This window comes from Nerophis ophidion, linkage group LG19 (genome assembly GCF_033978795.1).
Source record: "Nerophis ophidion isolate RoL-2023_Sa linkage group LG19, RoL_Noph_v1.0, whole genome shotgun sequence".
Taxonomy (NCBI): Eukaryota; Metazoa; Chordata; class Actinopteri; order Syngnathiformes; family Syngnathidae; genus Nerophis; species Nerophis ophidion.
Genome location: NC_084629.1, coordinates 40254590 through 40276026, shown reverse-complemented (window position 1 = coordinate 40276026; position 21437 = coordinate 40254590). Strand labels below are relative to the sequence as shown.

At 37.4% G+C, this 21437-nt stretch overlaps 1 protein-coding gene across 4 annotated transcripts in view; it reads left to right on the top strand.

Moving 5' to 3' along the window:
- dnajb2 (DnaJ heat shock protein family (Hsp40) member B2) overlaps nt 1-21437 on the top strand; it is a 32218-nt gene that overhangs the window by 6983 nt on the left and 3798 nt on the right. For 3 of the 4 annotated variants that reach the window (XM_061879987.1, XM_061879989.1, XM_061879986.1), the window contains 7 exons: nt 3147-3256; nt 3323-3376; nt 10550-10666; nt 12012-12086; nt 12166-12271; nt 15215-15285; nt 15350-15625. In XM_061879987.1, coding sequence (XP_061735971.1) covers nt 3147-3256; nt 3323-3376; nt 10550-10666; nt 12012-12086; nt 12166-12271; nt 15215-15285; nt 15350-15625 — 809 coding nt within the window. Of the gene's footprint in view, nt 1-220; nt 301-3146; nt 3257-3322; nt 3377-10549; nt 10667-12011; nt 12087-12165; nt 12272-15214; nt 15286-15349; nt 15626-21437 lie in introns of those variants that run through there. The other variant, XM_061879988.1, reaches the window with a different exon arrangement.

Here is a 21437-nt window from a genome sequence, read left to right as displayed (position 1 = left end):
GAGTTCAATTCCTCGCACTGTCAATGCGTTCGTTAGTCTGCGCGTGCAGCTAGTTAACACTTTGAAAGAATATTAAAGAAATGGTGGATTACTACATCGTCTTGGGAGTTTCCAGAACGTCCACTCAGGATGACATCACAAAGGTGTGAGTTCACTTCTTCGCACTGTCAACGCGTTCGTTATTCTGCGTGTGCAGCTAGTTAACATTTTGAAGGAATATTGAAATATTAAAGAAATGGTGGATTACTACACCGTCTTGGGAATTTTCAGAACGTCCACTCAGGATGACAACAAGAAGGCGTGAGTTCACTTCCTCGCGCTGTCAACGCATTCGTTATTCTGCGCGTGCAGCTAGTTAACACGTTGACCAAAAATGAATGAGTCGTCTTCTTTCAAATGATTTTTCTTCCTCAATTTTATTTCTTTACAGGTCTTCCTTCATTTAGACTTAGACAAACTTAATTGAGCCACAAGGGAGATTGTTCCACACAGTAGCTCCTTTACTAAGGATGGAAAGTGTAAGGATGGAAAGGACAATCCAGGTATAAAATAGACTAAATATAGCAATATAACATCCATCCATCCATTTCTACCGCTTATTCTCTTTTGGGGGTCGCGGGGGGCGCTGGCGCCCATCTCAGCTACAATTGGGCGGAATGCGACGTACACCCAGGACAAGTCGCCACCTCATCGCAGGGCCAACTCAGATAGACAGACAACATTCACACTCACATTCACACACTAGGGACCTTTTAGTGTTGCCAATCAACCTATACAATATAACATACAGGGTTTCCCACACATTTATTTATTAATTTTTTATTTTTCCCGGCTTTTGACTCGCTCAACCGCTCATAAAAGCAATAGGACTCTGTCTGTGAATGGAGCTTCTAGTTACATATTATATAAATATGTAAATATTATATAAATATGTACATAAAGTCTTGTAATTATATTCCAACTCCGCGTTCTTCTTGGTCATCGCCGCTGCCGCCGCTGATAAACCGGTAGGGAAAAAAAAGAAAATAAAACGTCTCCCTCACAGTGTCAGCGCACGGCGGCCATCTTTGAAGGCTGATAAAATTAAAACCGTAGTAGTGATTAAAACTATTTCATCAACTTCTAATCAGAAGGGTTCAATCTCTCTTCCCTTGCGTATTTGAAGCCGAAACGACAAACGACCTCAGAGATAATGTTGGAAAAAAAGCGAAATTTTTTAGCCAACTTTTGTATTGAAGGGGGAATTCCAGACTTCCTGTTGATTTTAGCTGGCTGTTAAGAGTGTATGAAATATAGGTCTAAGTGAGACCTACATTGTGGTTGTTGTGTCATGTTTCTACGACGTTCCTCCTGGAAGTTAGAGATAAAATTAAAACCGTAGTAGTGATTAAAACTATTTCATCAACTTCTAATCAAAAGGGTTCAATCTCTCTTCCCTTGCTTATTTGAAGCCGAAACGACAAACGACCTCAGAGGAGATAATGTTGGAAAAAAAAGCAAAACATTTTTATCCAACTTTTGTATTGAAGGGGGAATTGCAAACTTCCTGTTGATTTTAGCTGGGAGTTAAGAGTGTATGAAATATAGGTCTAAGTGAGACCTACATAGTGGTTTTTGTGTCATGTTTCTACGACATTCCTACTGGAAGTTAGAGACAGTTTTTGTCTGTGTTTTGTTCCTAGGGGCGGCTAGAGCACAATTTTGAGTTTTGGGTTGGTTTTTTTTTTGATTAGATCGCAATTTTCGAGAATAATAATAAAACCTTAGAAATTCAATAGGGTCCTCTGTCCTAAAGGGACATTCGGTCCCTAATGAGCTAACCTCAATGAACTCAAAATTCCTTAAAAATAAGTATATTCTCACTAATAACAAGTGCACTTTTCTTGGCAGAAAAAATGAGACCTTTTTGCTCAAAACGTTGAGAAAAATATTCTTAAATGAAGTAAACACAAGTGCCATTATCTTGACGTCATGATATGCGCTTGCCGTTTTGTTTCTTAGAACCAGCAAACTTACACTAAAAACTAATTTTTTGTTCTTAATGGAACAACAACAAGGCAAGCGCTTGTTACTCTCGGGGTGATATTGTCATATTGTCTAAAACTGCATTTTTAGACAATCTGATTGTTACTCTGGGAGACCTCGTGAGTAACAAAAGGTTGATTGATTGATAGAACACGGACACAATTCCCTTCATCAAGCATGGTTTAGTTCTCACAACTGTTCATTGTTTGCTTTGTGTGTTTTGTAGTGCTGAAAATACACTACTCTGTATAGGTTGCATATGTGGCTGTTATGGTTGGAGGGGGGAGTTGACGGCGCAGGCACAAGGGGGCAATATAGCTCTGTGTTGAATTTTTAATTGTAATTTTAAAGAATTTGGTCTGAATGTGCATGAACTATTTCTGTTCAAAATAGTTTGAAATGTCACATGTTAAATGTCAAGTTTACCATACAGTGCCAAATTGTACTACTATAGGAGTACCCATTTTCTATTGTTTCCTTGGAAATAAAACAGCAAAGTCCATTCGGCTTTTTGTTAAAATTACGAGACACATTTGTGTCAAAGTCATGATTTTTTTTATTTCATGCTTGAAATAAGAAATTGTTGCTTTTAAAAAGTAATAAGGAGTCTCAGGTACTCTCAGACAAAAAACCAAAGTCAACAATTTCGACAAGTCAATATCTACCTCCACATGTTGGACTATTTGGGGATTTCTACCGTTGTTGTTGTTGTTGTTGTTTGTCTGGATCAACGTGTCCGTCACCTAAAAGGTCCCACAAGAAACAAACATTTTGCTGTCTAGTCCTCGTTACAAGTCAAGAGTGTTGCAATTTATTTGGACTTCGGGCTGGGTCTTCTTCCACTGTGACACACCCCTGGCTGTGGCCCCCTGTGGGCTGGTGGCAGTACTGCACCCAGTACAGTGGAATGCACGCATCAAGACTTTGACCATACCTCAATATTGCAAACCTCATGAATGTTGTCATGCGTCCTAGTCCTAGTCCTAGGCTCTGACAAGTATCCCAGAGAGGGGTCTTACACCATCAACCACACCCAATGGGTTCCAGATCTCGGTAACCTCTCAGGGCCGTGTTTTCAGAGCCGGCGTTTGTTTGGGTGAAAGTTGTTTCCTTGTCCTCAGCTACAGGAAGCTGGCACTGAAGTGGCATCCTGACAAGAATCCCGACAACAAGGAGGAAGCAGAGAAGAAGTTCAAGGAAGTGGCGGAGGCGTACGAAGTTCTCTCCGACCGTGAGTCCGCCTCGTCTCCGTCTGGAAAATGTCGGCTTTTGTCTCCTGACTTCCTCTTCTCTGCAGAGAGCAAACGTGAGGCCTACGACCGATACGGGAGTGACAGGATGACACACTCAGGTATCCATACATGTCCTTTCAAACAATGTCATTATACGTACATGTACTTTAAAACTGACTTTGATACAACGTTAATTATACATAGGTGTCCTTTAAAACTGACTTCGATACAACATCGATTATGCGTACGTGTCCTTTAAAACAGACTTTGATACAACATTGATTATACGTATGTGTCCTTTAAAATATACTTTTATACAACGTTGATTATACGTACATGTCCTTTAAAACAGACTTTGATACAACATTGATTATACATATGTGTCCTTTAAAACAGACTTTGATACAACACTGTACGTACGTGTCCTTTAAAACTAACTTTGATACAACGTTGATTATACATACGTGTCCTTTAAAACTGACTTTGATACAACGTTGATTATACATACGTGTCCTTTAAAACTGACTTTGATACAATGTTGATTATACATACGTGTCCTTTAAAACTGACTTTGATACAACATTGGTTGTACGTACATGTCCTTTAAAACTGACTTTGGTACAATGTTGATTATACATACGTGTCCTTTAAAACTGACATTGATACAAACTTAAGTTTACGTACGTGTCCTTTAAAACAGAGTGTGATACGACGTTGATTATACATATGTGTCCTTTAAAATTGACGTTGATACAACGTTGAATATACGTAGGTGTTCTTTATAACAGACTTTGATGCAACATTGATTATACGTACGTGTCCTTTAAAACAGACTTTGATACATTGATTATACGTACGAGTCCTTTAAAACGGACTTTGATACATTGATTGTACGTACATGTCCTTTAAAACTAACTTTGAAACAATGTTGATTATACGTACGTGTCCTTTAAAACAGACTTTGATACGTTGATTATACGTATGTGTCCTTTAAAACAGATTTTTATACGTTGATTATACATACATGTCCTTTAAAACAGACTTTGATACGTTGATTATACGTATGTGTCCTTTAAAACAGACTTTGATACGTTGATTATACGTATGTGTCCTTTAAAACAGACTTTTATACAACGTTGATTATACGTACATGTCCTTTAAAACAGACTTTGATACGTTGATTATACGTATGTGTCCTTTAAAACAGACTTTTATACAACGTTGATTATACATACATGTCCTTTTAAAACAGACTTTGATACGTTGATTATACGTATGTGTCCTTTAAAACAGACTTTGATACATTGATTGTACGTACATGTCCTTCAAAACTAACTTTGAAACAACGTTGATTATACGTACGTGTCCTTTAAAACTGACTTTTATACAACGTTGATTATACGTACATGTCCTTTAAAACAGACTTTGATACAACATTGATTGTACGTACGTGTCCTTTAAAACTGACTTAGATACAACGTTGATTATACAAACGTGTCCTTTAAAACTGACTTTGATACAACGTCGATTATGTATACGTGTCCTTTAAAACTGACTTTGATACAACATTGGTTGTACGTACATGTCCTTTAAAACTGACTTTGGTACAACGTTGATTATACATACGTGTCCTTTAAAACTGACTTTGATACAAACTTAAGTTTACGTACGTGTCCTTTAAAACAGAGTGTGATACGACGTTGATTATACACATGTGTCCTTTAAAATTGACGTTGATACAATATACGTAGGTGTTCTTTATAACAGACTTTGATGCAATATTGATTATACGTACGTGTCCTTTAAAACAGACTTTGATCCATTGATTATACGTACGAGTCCTTTAAAACGGACTTTGATACATTGATTGTACGTACATGTCCTTTAAAACTGACTTTGATACAACGTTAATTATACATAGGTGTCCTTTAAAACTGACTTCGATACAACATCGATTATGCGTACGTGTCCTTTAAAACAGACTTTGATACAACATTGGTTGTACGTACATGTCCTTTAAAACTGACTTTGGTACAATGTTGATTATACATACGTGTCCTTTAAAACTGACTTTGATACAAACTTAAGTTTACGTACGTGTCCTTTAAAACAGAGTGTGATACAACGTTGATTATACACATGTGTCCTTTAAAATTGACGTTGATACAACGTTGAATATACGTAGGTGTTCTTTATAACCGACTTTGATGCAACATTGATTATACGTACGTGTCCTTTAAAACAGACTTTGATCCATTGATTATACGTACGAGTCCTTTAAAACGGACTTTGATACATTGATTGTACGTACATGTCCTTTAAAACTAACTTTGAAACAATGTTGATTATACGTACGTGTCCTTTAAAACAGACTTTGATACGTTGATTATACGTATGTGTCCTTTAAAACAGACTTTTATACAACGTTGATTATACGTACATGTCCTTTAAAACTGACTTTGATACAACGTTGACTATACATACGTGTCCTTTGAAACTGACTTTGGTACAATGTTGATTATACATACGTGTCCTTTAAAACGGACTGTGATACAAACTTAAGTTTACGTACGTGTCCTTTAAAATAGAGTGTGATACAACGTTGATTATACATATGTGTCCTTTAAAATTGACGTTGATACAACGTTGAATATACGTAGGTGTTTTTTATAACAGACTTTGATGCAACATTGATTATACGTACGTGTCCTTTAAAACAGACTTTGATACATTGATTATACGTACAAATCCTTTAAAACGGACTTTGATACATTGATTGTACGTACATGTCCTTTAAAACTAACTTTTATACAACGTTGATTATACGTACATGTCCTTTAAAACAGACTTTGATACGTTGATTATACGTATGTGTCCTTTAAAACAGATTTTTATACAACGTTGATTATACATACATGTCCTTTAAAACTGACTTTTATACAATGTTGATTATACATACGTGTCCTTTAAAACTGACTTCGCTACAGCATCGATTATGCGTACGTGTCCTTTAAAACAGACTTTGATACAACATTGATTATACATACGTGTCCTTTAAAACTGACTTTGATACAATGTTGATTATACATACGTGTCCTTTAAAACTGACTTTGATACAACATTGGTTGTACGTACATGTCCTTTAAAACTGACTTTGGTACAATGTTGATTATACATACGTGTCCTTTAAAACGGACTTTGATACAACATTGATTATACATACGTGTCCTTTAAAACTGACTTTGATACAATGTTGATTATACATACGTGTCCTTTAAAACTGACTTTGATACAACATTGGTTGTACGTACATGTCCTTTAAAACTGACTTTGGTACAATGTTGATTATACATACGTGTCCTTTAAAACGGACTTTGATACAAACTTAAGTTTACGTACGTGTCCTTTAAAATAGAGTGTGATACAACGTTGATTATACATATGTGTCCTTTAAAATTGACGTTGATACAACGTTGAATATACGTAGGTGATCTTTATATCAGACTTTGATGCAACATTGATTATACGTACGTGTCCTTTAAAACAAACTTTGATCCATTGATTATACGTACGAGTCCTTTAAAACGGACTTTGATACATTGATTGTACGTACATGTCCTTTAAAACTAACTTTGAAACAATGTTGATTATACGTATGTGTCCTTTAAAACAGACTTTTATACAACGTTGATTATACGTACATGTCCTTTAATACAGACATTGATACAACATCGATTGTACGTATGTGTCCTTTAAAACTGACTTTGATACAACGTTGATTATACATACGTGTCCTTTAAAACTGACGTTGATACAACATCGATTATGCATACGTGTCCTTTTAAAACTGACTTTGATACAACGTTGATTATACAAACGTGTCCTTTAAAACTGACTTTGATACAACGTCGATTATGCATACGTGTCCTTTAAAACTGACTTTGATACAACATTGGTTGTACTTACATGTCCTTTAAAACTGACTTTGGTACAATGTTGATTATACATACGTGTCCTTTAAAACTGACTTTGATACAAACTTAAGTTTACGTACGTGTCCTTTAAAATAGAGTGTGATACAACGTTGATTATACATATGTGTCCTTTAAAATTGACGTTGATACAACGTTGAATATACGTAGGTGTTCTTTATAACAGACTTTGATGCAACATTGATTATACGTACGTGTCCTTTAAAACAGACTTTGATCCATTGATTATACGTACGAGTCCTTTAAAACGGAGTTTGATACATTGATTGTACGTACATGTCCTTTAAAACTAACTTTGAAACAATGTTGATTATATGTACGTGTCCTTTAAAACAGACTTTGATACGTTGATTATACGTATGTGTCCTTTAAAACTGACTTTTATACAACGTTGATTATACGTACATGTCCTGTAAAACAGACTTTTATACAACGTTGATTATACGTACATGTCCTTTAAAACAGACTTTGATACGTTGATTATACGTATGTGTCCTTTAAAACAGATTTTTATACAACGTTGATTATACATACATGTCCTTTAAAACTGACTTCGCTACATCGATTATGCGTACGTGTTCTTTAAAACAGACTTCGATACAACATAGATTGTACGTACGTGTCCTTTAAAACTGACTTCGCTACAACATCGATTATGCGTACGTGTCCTTTAAAACAGACTTTGATACAACGTTGATTATACGTACGTGTCCTTTAAAACTGAGTTTGATACAACATTTATTATAGGTACATGTCCTTTAAAACTGACATTGATACGTCGATTATATGTACGTGTCATTTAAAACTGACTTTGATACAACGTTGATTATACGTATAGGTCCTTTAAAGCTGACTTTGATACAACATTGATTATACGTACGGGTCCTTTAAAATTGACTTTGATACAACATCGATTATGCGTACGTGTCCTTTAAAACAGACTTTGATACATTGATTATACGTATTTGTCCTTTAAAACAGACTTTCATACAACGTTGATTATACGTACATGTCCTTTAAAACAGACTTTGATACGTTGATTATACGTACATGTCCTTCAAAACAGACTTTTATACAACGTTGATTATACATACATGTCCTTTAAAACAGACTTTTATACAACGTTGATTATACACACGTGTCCTTTAAAACTGACTTTGATACAACATTGATTGTACGTACGTGTCCTTTAAAACTGACTTTGATACAACGTTGATTATACGTACGTGTCCTTTAAAACTGAGTTTGATACAACATTTATTATAGGTACATGTCCTTTAAAACTGACGTTGATACGTCGATTATATGTACGTGTCCTTTAAAACTGACTTTGATACAACGTTGATTATACGTATAGGTCCTTTAAAGCTGACTTTGATGCAACATTGATTATACAAAACTGACTTTGATGCAACGTTGATTAAACGTACGGGTCCTTTAAAACTGACTTTGATACAACATCGATTATGCGTGTGTGTCCTTTAAAACAGACTTTGATACAACATTGATTGTACGTACGTGTCCTTTAAAACTGACTTTGATACAACGTTTATTATACGTACGTATCCTTTAAAACTGACGTTGATACGTCGATTATACGTACGTGTCCTTTAAAACTGACTATGATACAACGTTGATTTTGCGTACGTGTCCTTTAAAACGGACTTTGATACAACATTGATTATGCGTACGTGTCCTTTAAAACAGACTTTGATACAACATTGATTGTACGTACATGTCCTTTAAAACCGACTTTGATACAAAGTTGCTTATACGTACGTGTCCTTTAAAACTGACTTTGATACAACGTTGATTATACGTATGGGTCCTTTAAAACTGACTTTGATACAACGTTGATTATACGTACGGGTCCTTTAAAACAGACTTTGATACAACGTTGATTATACGTATGGGTCCTTTAAAGCTGACTTTGATACAACATTGATTGTACGTACGTGTCCTTTAAAAATGACTTTGATGCAACGTTGATTATACGTACGGGTCCTTTAAAACAGACTTTGATACAACACCGATTATGCGTATGTGTCCTTTAAAACAGACTTTGATACAACATCGATTGTACGTACATGTCCTTTAAAACTGACTTTGATACAATGCTGTTTATACGTACGTGTCCTTTAAAACTGACTTTGATACAACGTTTATTATACGTACTTATCCTTTAAAACTGATGTTGATACGTCGATTATACGTACGTGTCCTTTAAAACTGACTTTGATACAACATTGATTATGCGTACGTGTCCTTTAAAACAGACTTTGATACAACATTGATTGTACGTACATGTCCTTTAAAACTGACTTTGATACAACGTTGCTTATACGTATGGGTCCTTTAAAGCTGACTTTGATACAACATTGATTGTACGTACGTGTCCTTTAAAACTGACTTTGATACAATGTTTATTATACGTACGTATCCTTTAAAACTGACGTTGATACGTTGATTATACGTACGTGTCCTTTAAAACTGACTTTGATACAACATTGATTATGCGTACGTGTCCTTTAAAACAGACTTTGATACAACATTGATTGTACGTACATGTCCTTTAAAACTGACTTTGATACAACGTTGCTTATACGTACGAATTTTTTAAAACTGACTTTGATACAACATTGATTGTACGTACATGTCCTTTAAAACTGACTTCGATGCAACGTTGATTATACGTACGAGTTTTTTAAAACGTACCTTGATGCAACATCGATTATGCGTACATGTCCTTTAAAACTGACTTTGATAAAACATCGATATGCGTACGTGTCCTTTAAAACGACCTTTGATACAACATTAAATGTACGTATTTGTCCTTTAAAACTGACTTTGATACAACGTTGCTTGTACGTACATGTCCTTTTAAAACTGACTTTGATACAACATTGATTATACGTACGTGTCCTTTAAAACTGACGTTGATACGTCAATTTTACGTACGTGGCGTCCCACTGGATGTGAATTCTCCCTGCCCATTGGGTGTGAGTTTTCCTTGCCCTTTTGTGGGTTCTTCCGAGGATGTTGTAGTCGTAATGATTTGTGCAGTCCTTTGAGGCATTTGTGATTTGGGGCTATATAAATAAACATTGATTGATTGATTGAGTGTCCTTTAAAACAGACTATGACACAATGTTGATTATGCGTACGTGTCCTTTAAAACTGACTTTGAAACACCGTTAATTATACGTACATGTCCTTTTAAAACTGACTCTGATTCAACATTGATTGTACGTACGTGTCCTTTAAAGCTGACTTTTGTGTGGTCGTGTTTCGTGGTTTCAGGCTCGTACGGCTCAGACTTCTCTCCAGACTTCCCAGGGTTCAACTTCACATTCCGCAGCCCCGATGAGGTTTTCCGAGAGTTCTTTGGTGGCCAGGATCCCTTTGCCAGTTTCTTCGGTAAGAGACCCAAGCAAGCACACGCTGCACAAACAAATGGACTCGCATCCCAATCGCCATTCTTATTCCACCTGATTCCAAGTCCACTTATACCTTTCATCCATCAATTATACAAAAAATAAGAATAGTTTTTTTGAATGAATAAGAATACATTCTTAGACCATCTCCATGTACTTAGAACTGAGTCTGAATGGAGTCGGATCGTTCTCGCCCCACGTTTATGTCCCAGGGTAAAAAACAACAATGGAGAAAACTGTAATGGGGAGTTCAAACATTCCGCAGGGGGGTGACAAGCCCAAAAGGGTTTTAGTTTCTGTCTCATTCCTGTGAGAATCCTGCGTGTGACAAGCATTAAAGAGCGGGGGGGGGGGGTTGGTTAAGGCAGTGTTTTTCAACCACTGTGCCGCGAGAGATGATGTCATTTCACCTACTTGGGCTAAAAATATTATTTTGCAAACCAGTAATTACAATCCGCAATTAATGTAACGGTATTGTCTCGAGCTCGGCAGAGTCACCGTGTTTTGTTCTTCCATACCAGTAGGTGGCAGCAAGTAGCTAATTTCGTAGATGTCGTGATCACAATATGCCGTGGACGACGGCTTAAACGACAAATAAAGAACAAGGCGAGTGCCGCTAAGAAAATACATTTAAGCTTAGGGAAGGCTACGCAGAATGAAACTAAAACTGAACTGGCTGCAAGGTAAACAAAAACAGTATCCTGGTTGCCTTAAAGACTTACGGCGTGTGGAGCAGAGAAGGCATCCACAAAGAACATCCGTACATGGCATGACAATCAAAAATGTCCACACAAAGAAGGATAAAAACAACTTAAATAGTCTTGATTGCTAAAAAAAAAAGCAGGTAAGGGGGAATAAAATAAAATGTGCTTGGAGCGGTGCCGGGTTTAACCCCTCTCTGCTCGTGGATTTTGCCCTGTCCTTATCTGAGAAACCGACACCTCCACGGCGCATTCCATCGCACACAGTGGAGATTTACACGCTCTCCGCCTTTTGCTCGATAAGATCAGAGACAGCTTTGTGAGCACAAATGTTAACACACAAACAAATTGGGTGCTAACTTCTATACGATTATTCCGACAGAAACTAAGACTAAGTACCTCTCCACTAAACACTTATAACAGTATTTTTAACACAAAAAACGGATCAAATTTAAATCAAAATAAGCTGCTTGAATATTTTCTAAAATAATTTATTGATGAAGTGATATTTCTATATGTTGATTAGTTGAAAGTATTTGAGTGTGTAGAATACGAAATGAAAGTCAAGAGTGTTTATTGTCCTGCCGTCGTCACGGCGACTGTGACGGTGTTTGTTTCTGCCATCAGATGACTTCCCGCCCTTCGGGGGCCCGTCGTCCCGCATGGCGCCCAATCGCTTCTTCTCCTTCCCTTCAGCAGGAGGTGGTAGACGCCTCACGCTCACACAGGCCGCCGTCTTGGCAGCGTGTCGGAAAATAAATGTTGTTTTCTTCTTCCGCAGCCGAATTCACCTCCATGGGGGCCTTCCCCAACATGGGGGGAGGCAACTTCAAGTCCGTGTCCACGTCCACGCGCATCGTCAACGGCAAGCGCACCACCACCAAGAAGTAAGAAATGTCTTGTCTAAGGGAAACGTAGCCAACATGCTAGTGCACCTCACACACATTGTTTCCATGGAAACGGAACAATGGAAGCTGTATTAATTATGCAGGATTTTTTTTCGAGATTGGCAACATTTTGAAGTTGTTTTTTATTTATTTTTTTTAATGAATTTACTGATCAAATCTGAGTTTACCTTTGGGCAGGTGCACACATGAAAAAGCAGACAGATTACTAAAACTTCAAAGACCTAGCAAGAAAAGCTTGATGAATAATAGATTAGATTAGATTAGATAGTACTTTATTTATTCCGTCAGGAGAGTTCCTTCAGGAAAATTACAATTTTCAGCACAATCCCATTCAAGATCAGACAAACATTACAGGGAGACAGAACAGGATCGCTGACGCCCCTTACAAAAAAGATGACATACAGGTAAATGGGGGGGAGGGAGGGGGAGAAAAGAATAAAAGATTAAAATAAAATAAAATAAAATAAAAATTGGTCTTAGCCTGGGCCCTGGAGTGGGGGTCCAGACTGAGGCCAAGGGGAAAAAAACAAAAAAACAACGACTCATAGCCATAGTACACATCCCTCTTCCATGTGTGTAAGAGGGAAACATCAAAGAACACAGAGGACATTAAAGACATTAAAGCAGCAGATACAAGCAGACACTTCTACATACAGCTATGAATAAAAAGTAAAAGAAACATATCCACTGTGGTGGCCTCTGCGGTGTTCCACGCCATCGTCCGCTGGGGTGGAGGGAGCATGGCCAGCGACAGGAGCAGACCCAACAAAGCAACCAACTCGGCCAGTGTCCAGTCCGCATGGATGAGCGATGATACGTCCAAAGTGACTGAGGTGTCCGACACCTGCTCACCCAGCCGAGACACCGCGAAGCCTCTCTGTCCCAGCGCCCAGTGCCAGCTCCGCAGTCCTGTCCCCTCATCCGCATCTCCTCCAGTCCCTCCAAACCGACTCCAAATAGACCTGGGCGAATATATTTGATCAGGCAGCTCATTAAAAAATAAACAAAAATGAACCTCACGGTGGCAGAGGGGTTAGTGCGTCTGCCTCACAATACAAAGTTCCTGCTGTCCTGGGTTCAAATCCAGGCTCGGGATCTGTCTGTGTGGAGTTTGCATGTTCTCCCCGTGAATGCGTGGGTTCCCTCCGGGTACTCCGGCTTCCTCCCACTTCCAAAGACATGCACCTGGGGATAGGTTGATTGGCAACACTAAATTGGCCCTAGTGTGTGAATGTGAGTGTGAATGTTGTCTGTCTATCTGTGTTGGCCCTGCGATGAGGTGGCGACTTGTCCAGGGTGTACCCTGCCTTCCGCCCGATTGTAGCTAAGATAGGCGCCAGCGCCCCCCGCTACCCCGAAAGAGAATAAGCGGTAGAAAATGGAACTTGAAAATGTTGCCAATCTTGAAAAATCCTGCATAATTAATACAGGTTCCATTTTGTGTGTGTGTGTGTGTGTATATATATATATGTGTATATATATATATATATATATATATAATTATTAGGGGTGGGCAAATTAATGCGTTAATTACGCGTTAACTCATCAATCTATTAACGCCGACAATTATTTTATCGCACATTTGCGTATGTTGTTTACATGCTTTTATTTTGTTAACGCCTTTTCTTAGAGCCCCGGCGTCGAGGGGCTCTTGGTAAAGATGGAACATTTGGCAAAAATACCGGACAATTCTGCAAATTTCCTGGCTGGCTTACAGCGTGGTCACTCCGGGATCACTTACGACCGCCAGACAATTCTGGATGTGGATAGATCGGGCCGTTTTGGACTGAATGAGGCGTGCTTGCTAGACCGGCTAGCTAGCATGGGAATACTTTGCCGGCTACATCCAGCGGCCTGTGAAGCAGCGGAGTATATGTGTTGTCTGTCTATTTATGAATAATGCAGACCAGGAGTGTTGGCTGAGTTCTTAACGTTTGCTTTCAGAGCGTGCATATCACAACATACGAGATGCCGTCATGGCGACACAACCTATACCGGGCTACCGCGCATGCTCGTCACTCCTGTTGCATGCTGGGTAGGGTAGTTCTTTTTTTCCCTGGCTCATAACATCACAATATAGTACCATTTATATGCGTTCAGTTTATCAAAGCACCAAGCAAACAATCGGAAAAATCCCATCATATCAATTCCTAGATATGGTCATAATTATTTTAAGTGCACTACGCAGAATAAACACAACATTATTAATATTGCTACTACGGATAATTTGATCAAAAATTCCTTAAAACAGCCCACTACCTATAATATAGGTTTTTTAAACATAAGATCCCTGATAAAAAAAAATGTTTCTGCTGTTACCTCAGAAATTGCCTGTTCAGATGTTATGATTGTGGCTCAGAGATTTGTATGTAGATTATATTTATTTTCCATAACAAACAGGATAACTTAAATACCCTGGCAGTGGCAATAAGCTTAAATGTTTGTATTTACATATTTTGAGTTGATTTTCATAAAATATGCTATTTAACTGCTACTGTTTAACAAGGACTGATTTAAATTGTGTTTGCACAACAAATGTTTTGGCGCTTTTGTTCATGTGGGAGAATATTCCAATAAAGGTGCACTACACACTACTTTTGAATTCATTATTGGGCTTTGCGTATACAATGCAGTTAATCACGATTAATAGTGCGATTAACTTCGATTAAAATTTTTAATCGTTGCCCAGCCCTAATACTTATAATTCTGTGCAGTTTTTTTTACTAAAATATGGAGTTTTGTCAAGGGTGCTACCAATAATTCATGATTACAATAATTCTTTCGCCATGTAAACATTTTGGTGTGTTGGTAGCTTGGGTTCCACTGTAGTGCACCAGAATGTTCCATTTCAAACAAAACAAATAGAATATTTTCAAAGTTCAACAGCAATGGCATGTTTTCAAAGTACATATTTGCTGGTAGGATTAAGGAGAACGGCCAGGAAAGAACGGAGATGGAGGAAGATGGCGTCCTCAAGGCTGTGCTGATTAACGGTAAAGCCACACCCACCGTCCACACCTGGGTAGTGACGCCACTGAAGCGCACCTGTGTCGCCAGGTGTGGAGGACGACCTGGCTCTCGCTCTGGAGCTCAGCAAGCGAGACGGCCGCCAGCATCAGGCGTCCTCAATCCAGGGCCGGTCGCCGCTGGACGCCGGGAGGACCTGGTCCGAGCCGCATTCTGCCGGCGCGCAGCGCTCCTTTAGCTCCGCCCCCTTCTACCACTACGGCAGCCAGCGAGACGAGGACGACGAAGACCTGCAGATGGCGTTGGCGTGCAGCCTGTCAGAAATGGAGGCCCAGCAGAGAAGCGCTGCTCCCGACCTCATATCAGGTGCAGGGGCGGGGCTTGGCCAGACAGGAAGTGGGCTAAATGCTGCCGGGCACAGCGGCGATGGCGGCAGCGAGCCAAAGAAAAAAAAGTGTGCGTGCGTTGTGTGCTAAACTAAACATGAGGACTTGGAATATCTTGACTTAACCAAGACCAAGTATGACTGTAAACCGAGACAAAGTAAGAATGTAAACCGAGACCAAGTAAGGATGTAAACCGAGACAAAGTAAGGATGTAAACCGAGACAAAGTAAGGATGTAAACCGAGACAAAGTAAGGATGTAAACCGAGACAAAGTAAGGATGTAAACCGAGACAAAGTAAGGATGTAAACCGAGAAAAAGTAAGAATGTAAACCGAGATAAAGTATGGATGTAAACCGAGACAAAGTAAGGATGTAAACCGAGACAAAGTAAGGATGTAAACCGAGACAAAGTAAGAATGTAAACCGAGACAAAGTAAGAATGTAAACCGAGACAAAGTAAGAATGTAAACCGAGACAAAGTAAGAATGTAAACCGAGACAAAGTAAGAATGTAAACCGAGACAAAGTAAGAATGTAAACCGAGACAAAGTAAGAATGTAAACCGAGACAAAGTAAGAATGTAAACCGAGACAAAGTGAGAATGTAAACCGAGAAAAAGTAAGGATGTAAACCGAGACAAAGTAAGGATGTAAACCGAGACAAAGTAAGGATGTAAACCGAGACAAAGTAAGAATGTAAACCGAGACAAAGTAAGAATGTAAACCGAGACAAAGTAAGAATGTAAACCGAGACAAAGTAAGAATGTAAACCGAGACAAAGTAAGAATGTAAACAGAGACAAAGTAAGAATGTAAACCGAGACAAAGTAAGGATGTAAACCGAGACAAAGTAAGGATGTAAACCGAGACAAAGTACGAATGTAAACCGAGACAAAGTAAGAATGTAAACCGAGACAAAGTAAGAATGTAAACCGAGACAAAGTAAGAATGTAAACCGAGACAAAGTAAGAATGTAAACCGAAACAAAGTAAGAATGTAAACAATGACGAAGTAAGAATGTAAACCGAGACAAAGTAAGAATGTAAACCGAGACAAAGTAAGGATGTAAACCGAGACAAAGTAAGGATGTAAACCGAGACAAAGTAAGGATGTAAACCGAGACAAAGTAAGAATGTAAACCGAGACAAAGTAAGAATGTAAACCGAGACAAAGTAAGAATGTAAACCGAGACAAAGTAAGGATGTAAACCGAGACAAAGTAATGATGTAAACCGAGACAAAATATGGATGTAAACCGAGACAAAGTAAGGATGTAAACCGAGACAAAGTAAGGATGTAAACCGAGAAAAAGTAAGGATGTAAACCGAGACAAAGTAAGAATGTAAACCGAGACAAAGTAAGAATGTAAACCGAGACAAAGTAAGAATGTAAACCGAGACAAAGTAAGAATGTAAACCGAGACAAAGTAAGGATGTAAACCGAGACAAAGTAAGGATGTAAACCGAGACAAAGTAAGAATGTAAACCGAGACAAAGTACGAATGTAAACCGAGACAAAGTAAGAATGTAAACCGAGACAAAGTAAGAATGTAAACCGAGACAAAGTAAGAATGTAAACCGAGACAAAGTAAGAATGTAAACCGAGACAAAGTAAGGATGTAAACCGAGACAAAGTAAGGATGTAAACCGAGACAAAGTAAGGATGTAAACCGAGACAAAGTAAGAATGTAAACCGAGACAAAGTAAGAATGTAAACCGAGACAAAGTAAGGATGTAAACCGAGACAAAGTAAGGATGTAAACCGAGACAAAGTAAGGATGTAAACCGAGACAAAGTAAGGATGTAAACCGAGACAAAGTAAGGATGTAAACCGAGACAAAGTAAGGATGTAAACCGAGACAAAGTAAGAATGTAAACCGAGACAAAGTAAGAATGTAAACCGAGACAAAGTAAGGATGTAAACCGAGACAAAGTAAGAATGTAAACCGAGACAAAGTAAGGATGTAAACCGAGACAAAGTAAGAATGTAAACCGAGACAAAGTAAGGATGTAAACCGAGACAAAGTAAGGATGTAAACCGAGACAAAGTAAGGATGTAAACCGAGACAAAGTAAGGATGTAAACCGAGACAAAGTAAGAATGTAAACCGAGACAAAGTAAGGATGTAAACCGAGACAAAGTAAGGATGTAAACCGAGGCAAAGTAAGAATGTAAACCGAGACAAAGTAAGGATGTAAACCGAGACAAAGTAAGGATGTAAACCGAGACAAAGTAAGGATGTAAACCGAGACAAAGTAAGAATGTAAACCGAGACAAAGTAAGAATGTAAACCGAGACAAAGTAAGAATGTAAACCGAGACAAAGTAAGAATGTAAACCGAGACAAACTAAAGGATGTAAACCGAGACAAAGTAAGAATGCAAACCGAGACAAACAAAAGAATGTAAACCGAGACAAAGTAAGGATGTAAACCGAGACAAAGTAAGAATATAAACCGAGACAAAGTAAGAATGTAAACCGAGACAAAGTAAGGATGTAAACCGAGACAAAGTAAGGATGTAAACCGAGACAAAGTAAAAATGTAAACCGAGACAAAGTAAGGATGTAAACCGAGACAAAGTAAGAATGTAAACCGAGACAAAGTAAGAATGTAAACCGAGACAAAGTAAGAATGCAAACCGAGACAAACAAAAGAATGTAAACCGAGACAAAGTAAGAATGTAAACCGAGACAAAGTAAGAATATAAACCGAGACAAAGTAAGGATGTAAACCGAGACAAAGTAAGGATGTAAACCGAGACAAAGTAAAAATGTAAACCGAGACAAAGTAAGGATGTAAACCGAGACAAAGTAAGGATGTAAACCAGGATAACAGAGCTGGTTAGAAATAGTACGCCCTCAGTGCCTACGTTCTAGACTGCATATGTGCTAAACCTCATAGACAGGGCCTGATCTACTAAGACCGGAACAGCAGGTGCTACACAGCGTGTGCAGACTATAAAGTATGTGTAGCATTTGTGGGCGTGTGATCTACTAAGACTGTGAGTAATATTGATCTACTAAGACTGTGAGTAATATTGATCTACTAAGAATGTGAGTAATATTGATCTACTAAGACTGTGAGTAATATTGATCTACTAAGACTGTTAGTAATATTGATCTACTAAGACTGTGAGTAATATTGATCTACTAAGACTGTGAGTAATATTGATCTACTAAGACTGTTAGTAATATTGATCTACTAAGACTGTGAGTAATATTGATCTACTAAGACTGTGAGTAATATTGATCTACTAAGACTGTGAGTAATATTGATCTACTAAGACTGTGAGTAATATTGATCTACTAAGAATGTGAGTAATATTCATCTACTAAGACTGTGAGTAATATTGATCTACTATGACTGTGAGTAATATTGATCTACTAAGACTGTGAGTAATATTGATCTAAGACTGTGAGTAATATTGATCTACTAAGACTGTGAGTAATATTGATCTACTAAGACTGTGAGTAATATTGATCTACTAAGACTGTGAGTAATATTGATCTGCTAAGACTGTGAGTAATATTGATCTGCTAAGACTGTGAGTAATATTGATCTGCTAAGACTGTGAGTAATATTGATCTGCTAAGACTGTGAGTAATATTGATCTACTAAGACTGTGAGTAATATTGATCTACTAAGACTGAGTAATATTGATCTACTAAGACTGTGAGTAATATTGATCTACTAAGACTGTGAGTAATATTGATCTGCTAAGACTGAGTAATATTGATCTGCTAAGACTGTGAGTAATATTGATCTACTAAGACTGTGAGTAATATTGATCTACTAAGACTGAGTAATATTGATCTACTAAGACTGTGAGTAATATTGATCTACTAAGACTGTGAGTAATATTGATCTACTAAGACTGTGAGTAATATTGATCTACTAAGACTGTGAGTAATATTGATCTAAGACTGTGAGTAATATTGATCTAAGACTGTGAGTAATATTGATCTAAGACTGTGAGTAATATTGATCTACTAAGACTGTGAGTAATATTGATCTGCTAAGACTGTGAGTAATATTGATCTGCTAAGACTGTGAGTAATATTGATCTGCTAAGACTGTGAGTAATATTGATCTGCTAAGACTGTGAGTAATATTGATCTGCTAAGACTGTGAGTAATATTGATCTGCTAAGACTGTGAGTAATATTGATCTACTAAGACTGTGAGTAATATTGATCTACTAAGACTGTGAGTAATATTGATCTACTAAGACTGTGAGTAATATTGATCTACTAAGACTGTGAGTAATATTGATCTACTAAGACTGTGAGTAATATTGATCTACTAAGACTGTGAGTAATATTGATCTACTAAGACTGTGAGTAATATTGATCTACTAAGACTGTGAGTAATATTGATCTACTATGACTGTGAGTAATATTGATCTACTAAGACTGTGAGTAATATTGATCTACTAAGACTGTGAGTAATATTGATCTACTAAGACTGTGAGTAATATTGATCTAAGACTGTGAGTAATATTGATCTAAGACTGTGAGTAATATTGATCTAAGACTGTGAGTAATATTGATCTACTAAGACTGTGAGTAATATTGATCTGCTAAGACTGTGAGTAATATTGATCTGCTAAGACTGTGAGTAATATTGATCTGCTAAGACTGTGAGTAATATTGATCTGCTAAGACTGTGAGTAATATTGATCTGCTAAGACTGTGAGTAATATTGATCTGCTAAGACTGTGAGTAATATTGATCTACTAAGACTGTGAGTAATATTGATCTACTAAGACTGTGAGTAATATTGATCTACTAAGACTGTGAGTAATATTGATCTACTAAGACTGTGAGTAATATTGATCTACTAAGACTGTGAGTAATATTGATCTACTAAGACTGTGAGTAATATTGATCTACTAAGACTGTGAGTAATATTGATCTACTAAGACTGTGAGTAATATTGATCTACTATGACTGTGAGTAATATTGATCTACTAAGACTGTGAGTAATATGATTACCTTATTTAAGTGAGGCTTTCATTTGTGTGTACTATATGGCCCTCACCAAGGAGACACTCATTTACTGCGCCTCCATGTTATCGTGCGCATACCAAGGGATGACTACTAAGAAAGGGAATCTTTGGGCACCTCACCTAAATCCAAAAATGACTTTTAAAATGGATTGTTATTTGAAATTGTGTGTGTGTGTGTATACGTGCGTGTGCATATATATATATATATATATATATATATATATATATATATATATATATATATATATATATATATATATATATATATATATATATATATATATATATATATATATATATATAATTACAGCTGCAACTAACAATTAATTTGATAATTTATTAATCTGTCGATTATTACTTCGATTAATCGATTATTAATCGCATAAAACAGACAAACTACATTTCTATCCTTTCCAATACTTTATTTAAAAAAACAACATACTGGCACCATGTCCTTTCCACTTGCCAAATAAAACAAGGCAACTGTTACAAAAATGTTTTATTTTTATTTTTATAAAGTTCACCATTGTCCTGCACAATAGCAATAATTTTGCTTAGGGGAATTTCAAAGCTGGCTACTACCTATTCCAACCATTCTGCAATGTTGGATGCTGAATGTCTGTCCTCAAGTGGCATGGTGGTAAGGGAGATTGACTTCATATTCGAGTCTCCAATGTAGTGGCATGTATTGCCAAGGTAGGCTACACTTGTCCACACATCAGTAGTGAGAGCAAATTTGCTCTGGGTCAGTCTACACTGCTGGGAATGTCTGCTCGTACTTCTTTTCCAT